Genomic DNA, 24055 nt, shown 5'->3' on the forward strand with positions numbered 1-24055 from the left:
CTATTGCTATTTATTATTTTTATTTCAATCAGTAGAATTTTTTCAGCAGACCCTGTTCAATGCTAAACAAGAAACATACATACTACCTACTTACCAACAATTAATTTTTGGAACGTTTTGATTGCTCGGTCAATTAAAAGAATATACCTAATTTTGATGGTATTCACAGACCATGGGGCTACTGAGACAACTCAATGGGACTGGTATAAACGGATTTATTTTTGATTGGTATTTATTTAACTCGAGCGTCAACATCACCAATTAGTTAAATTAGTATCATAATGAAGAGGGCTGAAGGTACAAAGATCTTATGTAATATTAATATATATATATATATATGAGCATTTATGGAGAGCCACGCTAAATAGGCCGGTCATGTGGGCGAACTTTCTAATTAGTTATATAATAAATAGTAAATCCGTGAGAAAAATAAAAAGACTCATTAAAATAACAACTTTATTAACAAACTAACCGTACAAACCTAAATTGGTACATAGTGCATTTGCATTTGGTATGAGAATCTCCAATTTGGATAAAACATTTCGGCTTAAAGCTTCTTCATACAAACTCCGATTATATTAATTTTTATGTCAACATCTTGCAGTAAATTGCTTCTTTTTTCAAATAAACAAGTTTGTTATTGACCCATTCAGAGCCGGAATTGTACCGGTACAAAATTACCGGCTTTAGGTCTAAGTACCGGTACCGATAAAGGTAAAAGTCGCTTGTGAAATCAACATTCCCAGTGCATGTAATTCTCTCATGTACCAAATGTTTAATACCGGTAATTTTGATACGCATAGTACCGAAACGAGTTTTGGTACCGGTACCAAAACAACGATATCACACCACTACACCATCTGAATACATCGAACTCTATTGTCAAATTCAAAGCATTTTTCTACAAGATGTTAATAAAAAAATACAAAGTCACACTCATTTCCATCCAAAAAAAAAAAATATTCATTCAATCACCATATTTAATTTGCGGTACAAATGATACCAGTTTTGTGAAGTATACATGTATGTTTTATTTTTTATTGTAAATATTTCTGAGCGAAATAAACGTATCTACAATGGGCTAAACAGCTTTCTTATACGCTGTATAAGCTGTTCTGATTCTATTCAAAAACCTTCATCCTACATATACACGTCTTTTGTTCCTTACGGAGTAGACAGAGCTTTTAGTCAAGACAATAGTAAAGGCCACGTTTAGCTGTCCATCGCGTACAAGAATAATTCCAAGTTTTATAACTTTTTCCCACATACGTACGTACATACATACAATCACGTCTTAATCCCTTACGGACTAGACAACAGTCTCGAAAAGAATAAGACCTTTCCCATGCATTATATATATCAATGCAAAAAATTATACTTGTCCCCCACTCCCCCGCTCTTTACATGAAATTATGTAAAAAATATTTAATATAGATAAACATCCAAGAACCAAGGCTAATCAGAAAAAGATTTTCGTGTAGTGACCTGACCGGGGATAGAACCTGGGACTTTGTGATCACACTACCACACACCACAGAGGTTGAAAAATAGAATCCCGAACAGCATCGACGCGCATAAAGAAAGCTCTAATACTATTCTAACGTTCACTCATTCTCTCTCACATACACACACACACCGGTTCGCACACTCAAATTGTGAATTGAAACAAATTGTTTCATTTAATTAATATACCCGACTTACTATGTACTGATTAGTGAGATTGAATTAATTTGCGATCCGCCATTTTGTGGCAGCGGCCATCTTGGGTAACTCTCAAAATGGTCGCTATAGTAAACTATAAAATTTACAAATAAACAACATAGGATATAGTTATTGTATTTTCATCAGAACTAAATACCTAGTTAAAATAAATTTGTATGTGCCTGAAAAAAATAAGTTTTTGCGATATACAGAGCAAATTCTAAACACCAGTCATTATTCTTTAATACAATGAGACATATAACGTCCAATATAGTTCTCATGATATATATCTAATATATCATGAAAACTTTTCACATCATCTGATCGCATCAAACTATGCTTTTTTCCTTCGATTCAAAAAACATCAGCTAAGTTACAAATAGTTTATAATTGCCATTGCGTTGCCATTTACATTTTGAATGGAAACGCAATAGCAAACGCCAGCCTTCTGGGCACACTTCCGCACGTTGACGCTATGCAGGGACTGTACAATTTGTAAATTTAATTTCAGTTTGTATCATCTCTTTTTTTACAAGTAATTTAAGTTTTAGTTCAGCTCATTCCAAAATAAAGTCTAGATTCATTATAAACGTCACTATTTCAATATGGTATTTGTACGACTTCGCGAACCGGCGCTCCTTGTAGGTATATAAATGCTGACACAAACCACATAACTCTATAATGTAACAGTCAACTTAGTTCTTCTTCTCTTCCTTCTTCTCGTCTTGAGTGGAGTCCGTTGTCGTCTGCTGATGACCTTCACGTTCGGCGGCCATCTTTGAATAATAGGAAGAGATATTAATAACTAGTAAGTTTGCCTCTTCTTCCTCCAGACCCTTAATTATACAACGCAAATCTATCTATACTAATATTATAAAGCTGAAGAGTTTGTTTGTTTGAACGCGCTAATCTCAGGAACTGGAGGTTCGAAATAAAAAAAATATTTTTGCGTTAAATAGACAATTTATCGAGGAAGGCTTTAGGCTATATAACATCACGATGCAACTATAAGGAGCAAAGAAATAATGGAATATATATAAAAAAAAGGGGAAAATTATTCATCCTTCAATGATGCCCAAAACAACTATTCCACGCGGACGAAGTCACAGGGCACAGCTAGTGATTATATATATATGTTGTAGACACAAATCGTCCGGCCAACCACACAAATTGGTCGGATGATAACGTGCTACGCTGATGTGGCACTCTTGCTTGACCGAAGCGCCGAAAATGAGACGCGTCGGCTCAAAAGAGTGCAAAGACAATTAATACATACATACATATGATCACGTCTATATCCCTAGCGGGGTAGACAGAGCCACCAGTCTAGAAAAAGCTTAGTGATAGAATTGAGATTCAAATAGTGACAGGTTGCTAGCCCATCGCCTAAAAGAGGAATCCCAAGTTTATAAACTATCCCTTAGTCGCCTTTTACGTCATCCGTGGGAAAGAGTCTGAATGGTCCTAAGACAATGAATAATTAAAACAATTAGAATCTAGTTTCATGTTACATACATACATACATATTGGAAGATAGTTCTTTTTGAAATAAGTAGCAACTTTGTGCTAGAATTACTGTATTAAATATATATATACATACATATAATCGGAATAAACACATAACGTTCTCAATCAACGTACGTAAGTATGTATGTAGATTTTTTTTATAGAAAATAATATCATTAAAAAAAATCAAATCAAGTTTCTGCTCAGAAAGTGCTTCTTAGATCGCCAGGAGAGGACTATACCTAACGTAACTTATGTGCCGTGTGGCTCCCGACACCAATAAAAAAAAAGAACAGAACCACTCCATCTCTTTTCCATGGCTGTCGTAAAAGGCGACTAAGGGATTGGGTTACAAACTTGGGATTCCCCTTTTAGGCGATGTGCTAGCAACCTGTCACTATTTGAACTTCAATTCTATCGTTAAGCCGATCATCTGAACGTGTCATATCAGTCTTTTCAAGACTGTCGGCTCAGTCTACCCCACAAGGGATATAGACGTGATTATATCTATGTATGTAACTTATACAGTGGAAATGACAGCGTCAAGAAGTATGATGGGTGTGAAATTGAGTGACCGGATAAGGAACAGCTGGATAAGGGAACGTTGTGATGTGAAAGAAGACATAGCCACAGGAATAGAAAAGGGTATGTTAAGATGGTACTAACGAAGTGACACTAGCAAATATAGCTGTAGACATCCTAATAGACTAAATCTACTCATCTCAACCACAAAAGCAAAAAGCAGAAATAGCTATCAAATGGCTATCAAAATATACAACGGCCTCAATGAGGATATAAAGTCGCTATCTCTGAAAGTCTTTAAAACTAAATTAAAACTGTGGCTTATCGAAAAATCGTTTTATACTGTTCACGAATAATTCGATAAAAAATAAATTTTGACAAGAACATTTAATATGACATTATTTAATTAAATGAAAATTAAATTTTCAAATTTAATTTTCATTTAATTAAATTTATATTTAGCATGCTATGACTGGTTAAATGCGCGAAATATATATGCTTTGTAACTCATTTATAGCAAATAAAGTATTTGTATTTGGTCATGTGGAGAGAACGAACGAAAGCAGGTTGACTGAGCTGATATGGAACGTGTAAGAGGTACCTTCTTGTACGCCTGCTCGAACAGCTTGAGGCTGGCCTGCTGCAGGGTGCCGGTGGCGCTGCGGATCTGCTCGGGGTCGGCCTCCTCCTTCTTGGCGAGTAGTTCGCGCAATTTGGCGCATTCCTCGCGCAGTTTGTCGCACTGCAAAATAAAAAAGTAATATATATATATTTTTTTTTTGACAAATTACACAGATTGAGTTAGCCTCGAAGTAAGTTCGAGACTTGTGTTACGAGATACTAACTCAACGATACTATATTTTATCATAAATACTTATATACACATAAACATCCAAGGCCCAGGTCAATCAGAGAAAGTTCGTTTCTCATCATGCCCAGGCCGGGATTCGAACCCGGAAATATATATATACATACTTAACGAACATATATATATATTCGTTAAGTATTTTTTTTAATTTTATACATTTGAATGATCAAATTTTACAATCATGGCTTATTAAAAAAAAAAACCCTTTTTTAAAAATAAAGGTCTTGCCGTGTGGTTCCCAGAAATTTAGAATATGAGTTCTAAATACTATTTATGTGGATTAATTAAATTACTATAACTGGTAACCACTTATATTATTAGTCACGTCTATATCACTCGCGGGGCTGACAGAGCACTGAACACTCAGATGCATGGCTCCATGGTGGAATTGAGTTTCAAGTAGTGACAGGATGCTTCGTTTACAAGCCTATCCCTCAGTCGCCCTTTACGTCATCCACGTGGAAGATATGTAGTGGTTCTATTCTAAAGTGTCAAAAACCACTATGTAGATTATTCATTTTTTTTTTAAGGCAACTTGTATCCGTGTGGTTCCCGGCACCAATACAAAAAAGAATGGGACCACTCCATCTCGTTCCCATGGATGTCGTAAAAGGCGACTGAGGGATGGGCTTGTAAACTTGGGATTCTCCTTTTAGGCGATGGGCTAGCAACCCGCCACTATTTGAATCTCAATTCTATCATTGGGCCAAACAGCTGAACGTGGCCTATCAGTCTTTTCAAGACTGTTGGCTCTGTCTACCCCGTAAGGGATATAGACGTGATAATATGTATGTATGTATGTTTTTTTTAAGGCAACTTGTAGGCAACGTTAATCGTCCGCTAGGTCACAGGACGGGGCGGTGATAACTCGTGCCGTCTCTATCGCACGCAGCTTTACCGCGCACGCAACGACATGCGCAGTTTAAATAACGTGCTTGTTTGAAATTTTTAATTGACAAGAACCCTTTCCGAAGTATATTGCCTTAACAATCTAAACGAGAGAATTATGTTGAAGGTATGTTTAAAAAAATTTAAATATATAAAAAAGTTATTAATATATATACGAGACAAATTACAGATTGAGTTAGCCTCGAAGTATCGTTATATTATATTTTATAATAAATACGACGAAAAAGAATACGACCACTTCATCTCGTTTTCATCGATTTCGTAAAAAGCGACTAAGGGATGGGCTCATAAACTTGGGATTCTTCTATTAGGCGATGGGCTAGCAACCTGTCACTATTTGAATCTCAATTTCTATCATTAAGCCAAACAGCTGAACGTGGCCTATCAGTACTACCTATTTTGGCTCTGTCTACCCCAAAAGGGATATAGACGTGACCATATGTATGTATGTATATTTAAGAAACAAATGATTATGTCTACCCCGCAAGGTATATAGACGTGATCAAATGCACTCTATGCATGCACGCATTACCTCCTCCTGGGGCAGTTGACTCTTGTACTCGTCCATCTTGGTCTCCGTGTCGTGGAGAACACCCTCGGCCTGGTTGGAAACCTCCACCCGCTCCCTCCTCTGCTTGTCCGTGGCGGCGAACTGCTCGGCCGCCTTCACCATGTTCTCGATCTCGTCTTTGGATAGACCGCCCGAGGACTGGATCACGACTGGTGGAGGAAAGGTTTGTGGATGATAATAGGTGTTATTGTATGCAAACAAGTGCCGTGTGGTTACCCGGCACTTTTAAAAAAAGAATAGGACCACTCCCTTTTTTTTTGCCCATGGATGTCGCAAAGGACGACTAAGGGATAGGCTTATAAACTAGGGATTCTTTTTTTAGGCGACTGAACTCGACCTATCGGTCATTCAAGTCTGCCGGCTCAGCATACCCAGCTTAGGGCTTCAGACATGATTACATATGAATGAATGAATGAATCGTTTATAACTCACTCTGCACATGATTATATATGAACTAGCTGTGCCCGCGACTTCGTCCGCATGGAATAGTTATTTTGGGCATCATTGAAGCCCTCAAGGATGAATAATTTTCCCCGTTTTTTTTTTCTCACATTTTCCATTTTTTCTTCGCTCCTCATAGTTGCAGCGTGATGTTATATAGCCTAAAGCCTTCCTCGACAAATGGTCTATTCAACACAAAAAGTATTTTCAATTTGAACCAGTAGTTCTTGAGATTAACGCGTTCAAACAAACAACCTCTTCCGCTTTATAATATTAGTATAGATGAACGAATGAACGAATCGTATAAAACTCACTTTGCACATGATTATACATGAACGAATGAACAAATCGTATACAACTCACTCTGCACACGATTATACATGAACGAACGAATGAATCGTATAAAACTCACTCTGCACACGATTACATACGAACGAATGAACGAATCGTATAAAACTCACTCTGCACACGATTACATACGAACGAACGAACGAATCGTATACAACACACTCTGCACACGATTACACATGAACGAACGAACGTATGAATGAACGAATGATATCCAACTCACTCTGCTGCTCCTTGCCGGTGCCCTTGTCCCGGGCGGACACGTGCACGCTGCCGTTCGCGTCGATGTCGAAACATGATTACACATGAACGAACGAATGAACGAACGAATGATATCCAACTCACTCTGCTGCTCCTTGCCGGTGCCCTTGTCCCGGGCGGACACGTGCACGATGCCGTTCGCGTCGATGTCGAAACATGATTACACATGAACGAACGAACGAATGAACGAATCTCGTATCCAACTCACTCTGCTGCTCCTTGCCGGTGCCCTTGTCCCGGGCGGACACGTGCACGATGCCGTTCGCGTCGATGTCGAAACATGATTACACATGAACGAACGAATGAACGAACGAATGATATCCAACTCACTCTGCTGCTCCTTGCCGGTGCCCTTGTCCCGGGCGGACACGTGCACGCTGCCGTTCGCGTCGATGTCGAAACATGATTACACATGAACGAACGAATGAACGAACGAATGATATCCAACTCACTCTGCTGCTCCTTGCCGGTGCCCTTGTCCCGGGCGGACACGTGCACGCTGCCGTTCGCGTCGATGTCGAAACATGATTACACATGAACGAACGAATGAACGAACGAATGATATCCAACTCACTCTGCTGCTCCTTGCCGGTGCCCTTGTCCCGGGCGGACACGTGCACGCTGCCGTTCGCGTCGATGTCGAAACATGATTACACATGAACGAACGAACGAATGAACGAACGAATGATATCCAACTCACTCTGCTGCTCCTTGCCGGTGCCCTTGTCCCGGGCGGACACGTGCACGATGCCGTTCGCGTCGATGTCGAAACATGATTACACATGAACGAACGAACGAACGAATGATATCCAACTCACTCTGCTGCTCCTTGCCGGTGCCCTTGTCCCGGGCGGACACGTGCACGATGCCGTTCGCGTCGATGTCGAAACATGATTACACATGAACGAACGAATGAATGAACAAACGAATGATATCCAACTCACTCTGCTGCTCCTTGCCGGTGCCCTTGTCCCGGGCGCACACGTGCACGATGCCGTTTGCGTCGATGTCGAAACACGATTACACATGAACGAACGAACGAACGAATGATATCCAACTCACTCTGCTGCTCCTTGCCGGTGCCCTTGTCCCGGGCGGACACGTGCACGCTGCCGTTCGCGTCGATGTCGAAACATGATTACACATGAACGAACGAATGAACGAACGAATGATATCCAACTCACTCTGCTGCTCCTTGCCGGTGCCCTTGTCCCGGGCGGACACGTGCACGATGCCGTTCGCGTCGATGTCGAAACATGATTACACATGAACGAACGAACGAACGAATGATATCCAACTCACTCTGCTGCTCCTTGCCGGTGCCCTTGTCCCGGGCGGACACGTGCACGATGCCGTTCGCGTCGATGTCGAAACATGATTACACATGAACGAACGAACGAATGATATCCAACTCACTCTGCTGCTCCTTGCCGGTGCCCTTGTCCCGGGCGGACACGTGCACGATGCCGTTCGCGTCGATGTCGAAGGTGACCTCGATCTGCGGCACGCCGCGCGGCGCCGGCGGGATGCCCACCAGCGAGAACTGCCCCAGCAGCTTGTTGTCGGATGCCATCTCACGCTCGCCCTGGTGCACTTTGATCTCCACCTGCCGAGTTATTTGCAGGATTGTAAAGCCGCGTGGTTCCTCCCAGTACCAATAAAAAAAAAATGAATAAGTCCTCCTGCCGTCTCATTGCCATGAATGTCATAAAATGCGACTAAGGGATAAGGCTAATAAGCTTGGGATTTTTCTTTTAGGCGATGGGCTAGCAACCTGTCACTATTCACACATTCAATTTCATCATCAAGCCATACAGTTGAATGCTGCTTTTCAGTCTTTTCAAAACTGTTGGCTCTGTCTATCCCACAACGGATAAAGACGTGACTATATTTATGTATACTCACTTGAGTCTGTCCATCAGTTCACTTAAATCACTTCCTTGGTAGTGTAACCAGAGATTACATAGTTCCATTTGATTCGATTTCTGCATAATTCAGAGATTATTTCGATTTCTGCATACTTCAGAGATTATACCTCTCATATTTTCTCAATTCCCAATTCACTCCATGTCCAAATTTCAAAAATCTTATCATGCGAGCTACTCAATTTACGGTTTCGTCCGGACCAGAACCACCTGCAAAATGTACTCACTTGAGTCTGCCCATCAGCCGCCGTGCTGAACACCTGTCTCTTCTTTGTGGGTATGGTGGTGTTCCTGGTGATCAGCTTGGTGAACACCCCGCCCAGCGTCTCTATCCCGAGGGAGAGTGGCGTGACGCTCAGCAGCAGGATCTTACTGACTATATACATACGCGGAATGAAGCATCACCCCCGGAGGGGTAGCCAGAGACTGCATGATTCACTTATCTCAAATCACTTCCTTGGAAGTGTAAACCGGAGATTACATAGTTCCATTTGATTCGATTTCTGCATACTTCAGAGATTATTTCGATTTCTTCATACTTCAGAGATACCTCGTCATATTTTCTCAATTCTCGATTCTCTCTATGTACAAATTTCAAAAATCTTATCATGCGAGCTACTCAATTTACGGTTTCGTCCGGACCAGAACCACCTGCAACATGTACTCACTTGAGTCTGCCCATCAGCCGCCGTGCTGAACACCTGGCTCTTCTTTGTGGGTATGGTGGTGTTCCTGGTGATGAGCTTGGTGAACACTCCACCCAGCGTCTTTATCCCTTGGGAGAGCGGCGTGACGTCCAGCAGCAGGATCTTACTGACTATATACATACGCGGAATGAAGCATCACCCCCGGAAGGGTAGCCAGAGACTGCATGGTCCACGATAAAGTCTCGACCCAGAGGCAAAGGCAGAGAATATTCGGTAACGTGACGTAATTACAATCAGTGTCTCCCTCGGAGGGGTAGCCAGAGACTGAATAAGCCACTTATCATAAGTCACTCCCCAGAGTCCAGTCACGCTTTTTCCTGTATGTGATAGACAGAGACTTCACCTATTCACTAACCACGATCCCTACATACTTCTTTCTCTGCAAATTTTGTTTAGTGTACTTTAGACTTGATCTTACTCAATTACCCCCTCTAATACTTAAATCTTAAAGATAAACTCACTTGAGTCTGCCCGTCAGCCGCCGTGCTGAACACCTGGCTCTTCTTGGTGGGTATGGTGGTGTTCCTGGTGATGAGCTTGGTGAACACCCCGCCCAGCGTCTCTATGCCGAGGGAGAGCGGCGTGACGTTCAGCAGCAAGATCTTACTGACTATATACATACGCGGAATGAAGCATGATCCACGATAAACAAGTCTCGACCCAGAGGCAAAGGCAGAGAATATTCGGTAACGTGACGTAATTACAATCAGTGTCTCTCGGAGGGGTAGCCAGAGACTGAATGGTCCACTTATCATAAGTCACTCCCCAGAGGGAACACACGTCCAGTCACGCTTTTTCCTGTATGTGATAGACAGAGACTTCACCTATTCACTAACCACGATCCCTATACGAGTATACTTAATTTAGTGTACTTTAGACTTGGTCACACTCAGTTACCCCCTCCAATACTTTAATCTTAAAGATAAACTCACTTGAGTCTGCCCATCAGCCGCCGTGCTGAACACCTGGCTCTTCTTTGTGGGTATGGTGGTGTTCCTGGTGATGAGCTTGGTGAACACCCCGCCCAGCGTCTCTATGCCCAGGGAGAGCGGCGTGACGTCCAGCAGCAGGATCATACTGACTATAGGTATACATACGCGGAATGAAGCATCATCCCCGGAGGGGTAGCCAGAGACTGCATGATCCACTTATCTCAAATCACTTCTTTGGAAGTGTAAACCGGAGATAACATAGTTCCTTTTGCGATTTCTGCATACTCCGGACACTATATCTGTCATCTTTTCTCAATTCCCCATTCTCTCCATGTCCAAATTTCAAAAATCTTATCATGCGAGCTACTCAATTTACGATTTCGTCCGGACCAGAACCACCTGCAACATGTACTCACTTGAGTCTGCCCATCAGCCGCCGTGCTGAACACCTGGCTCTTCTTTGTCGGTATGGTGGTGTTCCTGGTGATGAGCTTGGTGAACACCCCGCCCAGCGTCTCTATGCCGAGGGAGAGCGGCGTGACGTCCAGCAGCAGGATCTTACTGACTATATACAAACGCGGAATGAAGCATCACCCCCCGGAGGGGTCGCCAGAGAATATTCGGTAACGTGACGTAATTACAATCAGTGTCTTCCTCGGAGGGGTAGCCAGAGACTGAATGGTCACAGTCACTCTCCAGAGGGAACACACGTCCAGTCACGCTTTTTCCTGAATGTGATAGACAGAGACTTCACCTATTCACTAACCACGATCCCTATACGAGTATACTTAGTTTAGTGTACTTTAGACTTGATCACACTCAATTACCCCCTCCAATACTTTAATCTTAAAGATAAACTCACTTGAGTCTGCCCGTCAGCCGCCGTGCTGAACACCTGGCTCTTCTTTGTGGGTATGGTGGTGTTCCTGGTGATGAGCTTGGTGAACACCCCGCCCAGCGTCTCGATGCCCAGGGAGAGCGGCGTGACGTCCAGCAGCAGGATCTTACTGACTATATACATACGCGGAATGAAGCATCATCCCCGGAGGGGTAGCCGGAGACTGCATGATCCACTTATCTCAAATCACTTCCTTGGAAGTGTAACCAGAGATTACATAGTTCCTTTTGCGATTTCTGCATACTCCGGACACTATATCTGTCATCTTTTCTCAATTCCCCATTCTCTCCATGTCCAAATTTCAAAAATCTTATCATGCGAGCTACCTGCAACACGAGTATGTACTCACTTGAGTCTGCCCGTCAGCCGCCGTGCTGAACACCTGGCTCTTCTTTGTCGGTATGGTGGTGTTCCTGGTGATGAGCTTGGTGAACACCCCGCCCAGCGTCTCGATGCCCAGGGAGAGCGGCGTGACGTCCAGCAGCAGGATCTTACTGACTATATACATACGCGGAATGAAGCATCATCTCCGGAGGGGTAGCCAGAGACTACATGGTCCACTTATCTCAAATCACTTCCTTGGAAGTGTAAACCGGAGATAACATAGTTCCATTTGATTCGATTTCTGCATACTTCAGAGATTATTTCGATTTCTTCATACTTCAGAGATACCTCGTCATATTTTCTCAATTCTCGATTCACTCCATGTCCAAATTTCAAAAATCTTATCATGCGAGCTACTCAATTTACGGTTTCGACCGGACCAGAACCACCTGCAACATGTACTCACTTGAGTCTGCCCATCAGCCGCCGTGCTGAACACCTGGCTCTTCTTTGTGGGTATTGTGGTGTTCCTGGTGATCAGCTTGGTGAACACCCCGCCCAGCGTCTCTATCCCGAGGGAGAGCGGCGTGACGTCCAGCAGCAGGATCTTACTGACTATATAACTACGCGGAATGAAGCATCATCCTCCGGGAATGGTAGCCAGAGACTGCATGATCAACTTATCTCAAATCACTTCCTTGGAAGTGTAACCAGAGATTACATAGTTCCTTTTGCGATTTCTGCATACTTCGGACACTATATCTGTCATCTTTTCTCAATTCCCCATTCTATCCATGTCCAAATTTCAAAAATCTTATCATGCGAGCTACCTGCAACACGAGTATGTACTCACTTGAGTCTGCCCATCAGCCGCCGTGCTGAACACCTGGCTCTTCTTGGTGGGTATGGTGGTGTTCCTGGTGATGAGCTTGGTGAACACCCCGCCCAGCGTCTCTATGCCCAGGGAGAGCGGCGTGACGTCCAGCAGCAGGATGTCGGTGACGTCGCCGGCCAGCACGCCGCCCTGCACGGCCGCGCCCACCGCCACCGCCTCGTCGGGGTTCACGGCGCGCGACGGAGCCCTGCCGAATATCTCCTGGACGGTCGACTGGACCTGGTGATGAGAGGAGATGAGGTAAGAGATCTGGTGGCGGAGATTGTTTGCCTCTCTTTCTCTCTCTTTTTACGTGTTCCCGATTGCAACATTCACAGATGTGTTTCGGAGCCCGGGGGTTATTGAGAAGTCTCAATGTAAAAAACTGTAATATTTGAAAACAAATTGATTTCTGTGTGTAAATTATATTTAAGACCAAAAAAAAAAAATATTCCCCGTTCAGAACATTAATTTTAAAATCATTTTCGTGTGCCGTTTGGTTTCCGGAAATTTAGAACAGAACTCAATATCTTTCCCATGGATTTTTAAAAGGCGACAAAAAATAGGCTTATACACTTGGGATTCCATTTCTCAATTCCACCATAAAGTCATACAGTTGAACGTGACCTAACAGTCTTTTTAAGAATTTTGGCTCCGTCTACCCCGCGACGGACATAGACGTGACTATATGTATGTACGTAATATTTATTCATTTATTTCTGTAGCTCATGATAAAAACGAACATAAGTATTATTATGATTGAATTTTTTATTGTTAACAGTCTAAAAACTTATCATACACACATATGGTCACGTCTATATCCCTTGCGGGGTAGACAGAGCCAACAGTCTGAAAACTGGTAAAAAAGTGTCTGTGAGTTTATAACCCGAAAGCGTACAAACGCCGCCGGGGAATATGCCTCCAGGTTTGATCTCGCACCCGTCATCAGAGACCCGCCTAGCCGGCACTACGCCGACGTCAGCTAGTGCTGGTGCCACAGACAATGAGATTCATAGTAAACTATATTTTATCCGCGACTTCGCCCGCGCGAATCCTACTAATATTTTTAATGCGAAAGTTTAAGTATGTCAGTATGGATATTTGTTAAGTACTCTTTCACGCAAATACCACTGAAAAGATTGCGATGAAATTTGGTATGTAGGTAGCTGTAGCTGAAAAGCCAGAATATGGTCTATAAAGCTATAGCTTTACGGCCCATTTTATATTATATCCTATACTCTACTTTTTTTATCCCAAATCTCCGCGTAAATGATTCCACGCGGACGAAGTCGCGGGCGGCCTCTAGTAACGTAATAATTGCTTGTTCAAAAACAAAAAAGAACCTATTTAACCTTGGTTGTGTGTGAAAAATCCATTTTATGACATTAAAGAATTAAGTTAATGTTAAATAAAAAAATTATAACATTAAATATTATATACATGTGTAAGTGTGGTTGTTCATCCGCCTTTCACGTCAAAACCGCTGAACCGATTTTGATAAAATTTTGCATATGATATCTGACTAGCGGCCCGCCCCGGCTTCGCACGGGTGGACATATTTTTGTGATTTATATTTTGAAATAAACAAAGAGTAAAAACAAATTTATGCCTATGTCACTTTTGAAGGTCTATTCTATATTTGTGCCAAATTTTATCAAAATCGGACCAGTAGTTTTTGAGTTTATTCCACACAAACATACAAAAATACAAATCTTTCCTCTTTATTATTAGTACATACATACATACATATATGTGATCACATCTATATCCCTTGCGGGGTAGACAGAGCCAACAGTCTTGAAAAGACTGATAGGCCACATTCAGCTATTTGGCTTTCAGATAGAATTGTGATTCAAATAGTGACAGGTTGCTAGCCCATCGCCTAAAAGAAGAAATCCAAGTTTATAAGCCTATCCCTTAGTCGCCTTTTACAACATCCATGGGAACGAGATGGAGTGGTCCTATTCTTTTTTATTGGTGCCGGGAACCACACGGCACTTATTATTAGTGTGGATGTGGATTATTAGTGTGGACTATGCTATGGCGTAAGTTAATGTCACCTTCGGCATCCTGGTCATGCCGCCTACGAGCAGGACCTCCCCGATGTCGCTCCGCTGCACCTCGGCGTCTTGCAGCGCCTTCTGGCAGGGCGCCACCGTGCGCTTGATCAGCTCGCCCACCAGCGACTCCAGTTTCGAGCGGCTCATCTGTCAACATGTTATTCGGTTAACACGAATCATTTGTGATGCTAATGGAGATTTGTAAGGTGTTGCCCTAAACAGACCTGGCGGCGGACAATCATCGCAGAGGTGAAGAATCTAGGGGAGACTTGGAGCGAAATAAAACGCGAAGCTCAAGACCGAGCGGGATGGCGACGCACTGTGGATGCCCTCTGCCCCAGCTAGGGGACATAGGACCTTAAGTCAAGTAAGTCAATGGAGATTTGTGATGAAGTGACTTGTATGTATGAAGATAGTGGCAGGCACATATATATATAGGAGCATACATACACATAATCACGTCTATATCCCTTGCGGGGTAGACAGAGCCGACAGTCTTGAAAATACTGGTCGGCCACGTTGAGATGTTTGGCTTCTGATAGAATTTTGAGATTATTTAAAAGCATTGTTACGAAATTTGCCAAAATGAAATATTAAGACTATTGCAAGATCGTTTGCCTATAAAAAAAGTTACTGTCACAGAGACATTTGACCAGATAAACACATAGTGCTAGCGGTGGTTTTGTTCTGTTTTTTCTATAGCACCTATGTTGATGTACACACTAAATATGAGTACGTACGTTATACAAGAGTGCAGTAACTTCTCATATAGGTCAAAAAAACTTTCTAGGGTGTCAAAACTGCAATGTTACATTTATCGTTAATTCGACACACGAGTAGCGGTAAATAGTGGTACAGGACTTACAGAGAATTCTAAAGAATTCAGTAAATAAATATATACGGGACAAATTACACAGATTGAGTCAGCCTCGAAGTAAGTTAGAGACTTGTGTTACGTGATACTAACTCAACGATACTATATTACATAATAAATACTTATATATATGAACATTCATGACCCAGGCTAATCAGAGAAAGTTCGTTTCTCATCATGCCCTACCCTGGCCGGGATTCGAACCCGAAATTCGGTGGAAATGGGAAAAGGGAACAAGATGTATGTAATTCCTTTAAAAATAATGCCTCACTAGACAGTACAGTATCGTAATTTTCGTCTTTACAATACATAAGTCTAAAAATTCAGTATTAGTGTCAGATCCCACTTCTGCCACCATAAACTAATATATTACAATTTTGATCAAAATCAACAAGAAATACTAGCGAGAATATAGGAGACGTAGGGAGCCTAAACCAGTAAGTATACATCGTAAAAATGTATAGTGACTAAGAAAAAATTCTCACTAGAATGGAGAATGTCATAGGCAAAATCTTATTATTTTTTTCACATACATACATACACAAAATCACGCCTCTTTCCCGGAGGGGCAGGCAGAGACTACCTCTTTCCACTTGCCACGATCTCTGCATATTTCCTTTCTTCTTTTTTCACATACACATCATACTATTTTACAAAAGAAAATTTTATTTACAAAATAATTATAAAAAAAAAGAAAGCACAAATAAAAAAAACTCTTCAAAATCAATAGATATCCGCGTTTCATAACGAGTTCCTACGTGGAGATGATATACAGACAGACAGACAGACAAACCTTGAGGTTCATGTGCTTGGGCCCTGCCGCGTCCATGGTGAGGTAGGGCAGGTTGATGTCGGTCTGCAGCGACCCGGACAACTCAATCTTGGCCTTCTCGGCGGCTTCCTTCAGACGCTGCATGGCCATGGCGTCTTTGCGGAGGTCGATGCCTTGCTGTAGAGAAAAAAAAAATTTAGTAACGAAAAAAATAATTAGCCTTTACATGTTTGCAAAAATGCCAATAACACGCAAATATCCCATCTTATCGTAACATAAACATAACATATAATCACGTCTATATACCTTGCGGGGTAGACAGAGCCAAGTCTTCAAGACTGAAATACCATGTTCAGCTGTTTGGCTTAATGATAGAATTTAGATTCAAATAGTGACAGAACAAAAGAAGAATCCCAAATATCTTATTATCTCCCTTTTATACACACGCATGTATGTTTATAACGCGATAAATTTTTCAACAATTCCATTATTTCTTTGCCTCTTATAGTTGCAGTGTGATATTATATAGCCTAAAGCCTTCCTCGATAAATGGTTTATTTCCTTCTTTATTACTTCGAACCAGTAGTTCCTGAGATTAGCGCGTTCCAACAAACAAACTCTTCAGCCTTACAATATTAATAAAGATATAGTACTTCCATGGCTCGGTGGCCGGTTAGAATCAAGTCATCCATATAAACCAACTCACGTCTCTCTTAAACTCGTCGACTAGAAAGTTGACGATGACGTTGTCGAAGTCCTCGCCGCCGAGGAGGGTGTCCCCGTTCGTGGACTTCACCTCGAACACCCCCTTCTGGATCTCCAGCACCGATATGTCGAACGTGCCGCCGCCCAGGTCGTAGACGGCGATGCTGAAAACATACACCATGTCAGATAATCTAATCTCTACATAGTAACAGTTGACTGGAAGGGATACATTCATGGGATTAGTCAAGAGAATTTTAGAACTATGTGCTATTCCTTGTAATTATGAAAAATACTTTTAAAACAAACTTTTATTTAAGTGCTCTCAAAATATCAAAATAAAATATTAAATCACATTAACCACATTCATTTATGAATTTATTCTGTAAAATCATAAATGAATGTGGTTCATGAAATTATAATAATAGCTTGTATGTTAGAATTAGCTTATAGAAGAATTAGCTAGTTATATTTCTAAGTCTATTCATTTCATTGATGGCGTCATTATTCATTTCAGCTCAATCAAATACCGGGGAAGTGGGTCATATTAAACTTGAAAGATTTGTTAAAACACAAGTCAAACTAAATAAAAGCCTTTATTATATGAATAGGAAAATTTCTGTGCAAATAAGATATAACAAACCAAAAAACAAAATAACATTATAAATGCCAAGTGAAGCGGTGAGGGAAAACATCGTGAGAAAACTGCACATTCAGGCAAGTGTCTCTGTCTACCTCGCAAGGGATATATATAGGCGTGATATACCTATACATATCGCTCATTTGGTAGAACATTGACGGAATTGCATTTTATTAAATTTTACAGGAAAGCAAGTTTAAAGTTTGTGGAGCCATATCACCTTGATTATACAAGTTTAGCCAAGTATCATTAAATCTTAAATATTAAATCTTATGTACTTACTAAACAATAAGAAATGGTAGTTAAATCACAGCTCAGTAGCTTATTATAACTTGTAATGTTAAACATTTTTATCACTTTTATAATACCTACTAGGTAACTTATGCATTGAAAATACTCTCATAAAAAGAAGAATAGTATCCAGGTATAATATTTTTTTGAATCAATTCTCGTAAATCGTTTTTTTTTATAGCAATAGGTATCTTACTACGGTAAGCGGGTTTTAAACTTATATTTTGAATTTCTTTTGTTGGACTCTTGGATCTCGCTCTCACAATTTTTGTTTCCACTTCTATCCAGTCTTCATCATATCCATTTTTGTATTTGTAAATTTCGCCATCCTTTTGAAATTGAATTAATTTTATATCATTCGTTTTAATTGTATTTCCTTGAATGTCTTTTGTAGTATTCAGTCCAATTTCTTCAGTCAAGTTTTTAAGATCGTAGAAATCATCGTAATTCATTTCTTTCACTATAAACGGATTTCCTATTTTCTTTGCAGACCTAATAATCTGAAGGTATTGTTCGGGCACATAGATTGGTCCAGACTTCTTTGCCCTTTTTATAGCCTTTTCGATGATTGAGTGAGCAGTATCTCCCTCATTTTGGGTATGTCCTCGAATTAAGAATTTATGAGTAATTGTGTTAATTCGTAAACTCTTGACAGCATATAAATACATCGAAAAAATGAATCTGGAAAAGTAAAAGTGAAATTCAGTTTACAATTAGGTATTTAATTGTTGAACCTCTGAATAGGTAGTAATAAATAATACAAATAGTAGAAAGTATTTAACCAACCTGTTTTTTTGTTGTCCTCCACAATTGTCAGTATAAAATACAACGTCAGAATTAGGATAATTTTCGGATATATTTTGTAAGAATTTGTACACGCAGGATCCAATCTCAGTTGATCATAATATTTCTTTCTCAGTTACATAGATAGTAATGTTTTTCAATTAAAATAACTCATTAGGTACTTACGTAATTCGATTAAAATATTTTTTGGAGCAATAACGACTTTACTGCCAAAAATTATAAAATTTCGTCTTTATTTCCGCAAACACACACAAAATTTGGGACAACATCGACGTACTTACATCAATACCGTCATTGTTGACCCAGAGGAAAGAAAAAAAGATGTCATAATTACCTTTCCGTCGATGTAGCACCAAAACACGTCATCACTTCCCGGAGCCCCCCGCGCAACTGGCCGTTACGGCGATGTTGCCGCGAAATCTTTACGAAAGTTCACTAAAGAACATTGACGATCACGCCATCTCGCGAAAAATAGTCGGAAACTGATTTCTGTCTTTGTTTCTCCAAACGTATTTACCACTTACGAGCCGTTTGTCATACTTAACTCAATTTTGAAAAAAAGTGCAATTCCGTCAATGTTCCACCAAATGAGCGATATATGTATGTGCATTGCGCATACGTCGCATTTAAACTCACATTTTATCATCGGTCTTGTCCATTCCGTACGCGAGGGCGGCCGCCGTCGGTTCGTTTATGACTCTCAACACGTTCAGACCAGCGATTTGTCCTGGAACAAAAACACTTTTCATCATCTTGTTACATTTCTTACATTAGTTACAAAATAGTGCCGTGTGGTTCCCGGCACCAATACAAAAAAGAATAGGACCACTCCATCTCATGGAGACTCCATCCATGGATGTCGTCAAAGGCGACTAAGGGATATGCTTACAAACTTGGGATTATTTTTTAGGCGATGGGCTAGCAACCTGTCACTATTTGAATCACAATTCTATCTGAAAGCCAAATAGCTGAATGTGGCCTATTAGTCTTTTCAAGACTGTTGGCTCTGTCTACCCTGCAAGGGATATAGATGTGATCACATATATGTATGTATGTACCAGCATCCTTGGTGGCCTGCCTCTGGGAGTCGTTGAAGTAAGCCGGCACTGTGACGACAGCATTCTTCACACTGGTGTTGAGGTAAGCTTCGGCCGTCTCCTTCATCTTCATGAGAACGAAGGCACCGATCTGGCTGGGCGAGTAGACCTTGCCGTCGCTGCCTGTAACAATATGTATTTTATTTTAAATAATTAATACTTTCAAAAATTAAACCTTATTGTATCAACAATGCTAAGTAATAGTTACAATGGGTGATTCGTGCAAATTGCATGAATTTGCAATAAATAAAAAAAAAAAACAATAATAAAAAAAAACAATAATAAAAAAAAACAATATATTGCGTTCAAACTGTCAATCAAAACAAGTGAAATGTTATATACTCGTATGTACTTGAGATTCGTCTTTTGGGTGATGGGCTAGCAAACTGTCACTATTTGAATCTCAATTCCATCATTGGGCCATCCAGCTGAATGTGGCCTTTTAGTCATTGGAAGACGGTTGGCTCTGTCTACCCCGTTAGGGATAAAGACGTGATTATATGTTTGTATGTTAAAGAGTGAGCACGGGGAGGGTCTGGTTCAACTCCTGCTGCTGCTGCTCAGTAATAAGACAAGGTTAGGTAATTATAAAGAGTTATTCAGTTTTGATCCCCAAAATCTGATCCTAGTGGATCCGTTTTATTTTAATAATGTTCTATTCCATTCTTTGATCCCCCATTCAGTTGGAATGGGATCAGTACAGAATAGAAAATTATTTCAGTGTGGATCAGATTGGACGAAAGTAATAAAAATAATAAAGAGAAGAAGGCACCACAGTTTGGGAAATCAGGCTGGAATTACTCAATATAAAATATCTTTATAAATACAAACGCTTGTCTTAAAAAAAAATATCTTAATATTTTGACTAGATTAAGATTTACATTTATGTATCTGTAATACATAAATGTAAATCGGTCCAGCCCCAGTTCTGAACTACACCAATGAAACATACAAAAAGACACGAGATTTTTATAGATACATATTTAAAATAGGAAATACATAGCAATGAAGATAAGATAACCTCACCTTGAACCCAGGCGTCGCCGTTGGAAGCCTTCACCACCTTGTAGGAGAGATTCTTCATGTCCTTCTGCACCTCGGGATCCTCGAACCTGCGCCCGATCAGCCTCTTGGTAGCGTAGAATGTGTTCCCACTGTATGTTACAAAAATAAATGTACATTAGTTTTTTTGATATTATTGTCATAACTGCTCCTTCAGACAATTGTTTTAAGAATCGGCTAGACAAGCTTTAAAAATCTCCAAGCATCAAAATTCACACGCATCAGCTTAATGAGCCTATCTCTGTACAAAATTTCAACAAAATCGGTACAGCTATACAATGTTTAGGCGAGAAAACATAACAGAGGGACAGAGATTCTTTCGCATTTATAATATTAGCAGGGATTAATACGGTAAAGGTACATTTCAAGGTAAGATAAGGTCTATATGATGACCTTGTATGTGTTAGTGATTGTAGCGGCCGTTCAGCCTCCATGGACAAACAGACTCTTCGACTTAACTTTTAAAATGACAATCAAGATTAAGACAAGACGACGATAACATGTACCTTAAACAGGCAAAATTCTGTTTTTATTCAGACATGACCCAATAGACCCTTGGCCCGTTCAATGTTGTTACCTGTTTGTGACCGCTTGCCGCTTGGCGGGCATCCCCACTAGCCGCTCGCCATCTTTGCTGAACGCCACGTGGGAGGGGGTGGTGCGGGAGCCCTCGCTGTTTTCCACCACCTGAAGATTCAAGAGTAAAAGTGTTAATTTACCAACCATTTTCTATGTTACAGTGAGGGAAAATGTCGTGAGGAAACCTACACATAATTAGGCATTTGGATGTGTGAAGAAAGATTGTAAAGAGAAATAAGTTATTTATTTATATGTGTACACAGCACAGTACAAAAAAAAGAATGGGACCACTCCATCTCTTTCCCATGGATGTCGTAAGAGGCGACTAAGGGATAGGCTTGCAAACCTGGGATTCTTTTTTTAGACAATGGGCTAGCAACCTGTCACTATTTGAATCTCAATTCTATCATAAAGCCAAATAGCTGAATGTGGCCTATTTTTTCAAGACTGTTGGCTCTGTCTACCCCACAAGGGACATAGACGTGACCATATGTATGTATTAATTTTTTTTGTGTAAAGAAGCTTGTTCTTTGATCAAACTTGCTTGGCCAAAAATATTCACCCATTCTTTCAGTACGTTTCTGAGTAATAAACACACACACAATAAACTTGGGAGATATCTGCCTTGATAGTGTTATTTACTGTACCTTTGGTGTTTTGCCTTCCATAACGGCGACACAGGAGTTTGTGGTACCCAGGTCAATGCCGATAACAGCACCCCGTACTCCATCGGACCTACAATACGATACATACATACATAAAAAATCACGCCTCTTTCCCGGAGGGATAGGCAGAGACTACCTTTTTCCACTTGCCACAATCTCCATTACAATTACAATACAATATATAAAATTAAAGAGAACTTTGTAATATATATTGAAAGCAAGAATATTCACATTGACATGAGATGAACAGCTGAATGTGGCCTATCAATTTTTGCAAGACTGTTGGCTCTGTCTACACGCAACAGATATAGACGTGATTATGAATGTGCTTCATCATTTACTTATCACCTTCCTGGAGTGTTTTAGGATTTGCACCAAAATCCATGAAGGGTCCTTAGATGAACATAAATGGTCATTTAATTTCTCATAAATTGTATTTGTAAATGACAAATTTTGTGAAGGCAGACAGGAGTCACTCAGTGTAAAAATCTGACTTAGCTACCACCCAATCTAGGAAAATGGTAAAAGGTGAGGTCCAGACGATGACAGGATTTTAGATATTAAATTACTAATATTTAAAATTGTTTATAAGTTTTATAAAATATTGATTTTTAGTCAAGGTGAAAGTTCATATTGCAGTTTGAGGTTATGATGAAATCCTTACGTAAATTATACTTTCGTACGTACTTGTGTCTGAATTGTGTGGCATGCCGCTGGTAAATAGGGACTGTTGGAGCTGCACTCTGGAATAAAAAATGAATTAATCCATTAGTAAGTGCATGTGACAAACACGATAATGGTTATCATCAAGAAACGACAACTTCTTAGGCATATATTTCGAGTATTGATGATTTTTTGTGAACCGTAATTAGACACCTATAGTAAAAAACTTCTGATAACAGTACTACTTACATTTTTGAGAACTGAGTAGAAGTTCTTCTGTGTGTAAAATTCCGTTCCCACGCCGGAATACTCCAACACTTTTTGTCTAATGGCACGAGTAGCGCACAACATTTTTACAACAATTTACACAATAAGTAATATATTTTGATAACTTTAAACAGGACAATGTGACGGAACTCCCGAAAATGCGATTTTCAATTTTTATTTCTCTGATAAATTATTGCACCAGCCAGCATGTGTAAGTGATTAGAATAGGAATGTGAAAAAAAAATCGATTATGGAAAAAATCGATTAAAAATCGATATTTTTAAAGTAAAAATCGATTTTTTTACGTGATTTTTTTTAAATTAATAATCGATTAAAAATCGATTTTTATAATCATACAATAAATGCACTCCGACATTACGTTTTTGTCTTCTGGTTTGGAGCCCGGAACGCGAACTGCCAAAGAATACTATCATAGCTCCATAATATTACATTAACGCCATCTGTGCATTCTTTCTGTGCTCTTAAAACAGTTTAGATGATTAATTTATCTTTATAGACGGCCTCTGTGGCGCAGCGGTAGTACGCTTGTCTGTGACACCTGAGGTCCCGGGTTCAAATCTATTATTTATTTATATTTATAATCTGTGTAATTTGTCTCGTATACATTTATATTTATTTATTTATTTAATCAAACATTCTCTAGATGGAATTAGTCGATGGACAGTATTTTACCGACATTCGGTTGATATTTTATTCATTATTCGTTGCTGAAACTTTATTTTTCAAACTTGATTGTTGTTGACTATTGCAGTGCAGACTCACAGGTCAGTC

The 24055-nt window shown here is 40.3% G+C and overlaps 1 protein-coding gene across 1 annotated transcript; it reads right to left on the minus strand.

Moving 5' to 3' along the window:
- Positions 1-2276: 2276 nt before the first annotated feature.
- Positions 2277-23482, minus strand: LOC106137516 (heat shock 70 kDa protein cognate 5). Its single transcript, XM_060953348.1, has 15 exons — positions 23246-23482; positions 23021-23076; positions 22316-22403; positions 21667-21776; positions 21054-21181; positions 19989-20150; positions 19567-19657; positions 17200-17362; positions 16515-16670; positions 14848-14994; positions 12767-13027; positions 8544-8733; positions 6039-6226; positions 4331-4471; positions 2277-2477 (listed from the first exon to the last, which is right to left on the minus strand). The coding sequence occupies exons 1-15, from the start codon at positions 23345-23347 to the stop codon at positions 2397-2399; spliced, it is 2064 nt and encodes a 687-aa protein (XP_060809331.1). The 5' UTR covers positions 23348-23482; the 3' UTR covers positions 2277-2396.
- Between the last annotated feature and the right edge of the window lie 573 nt (positions 23483-24055).

Source organism: Amyelois transitella, chromosome 31, assembly GCF_032362555.1.
Source record: "Amyelois transitella isolate CPQ chromosome 31, ilAmyTran1.1, whole genome shotgun sequence".
Classification (NCBI taxonomy): Eukaryota; Metazoa; Arthropoda; class Insecta; order Lepidoptera; family Pyralidae; genus Amyelois; species Amyelois transitella.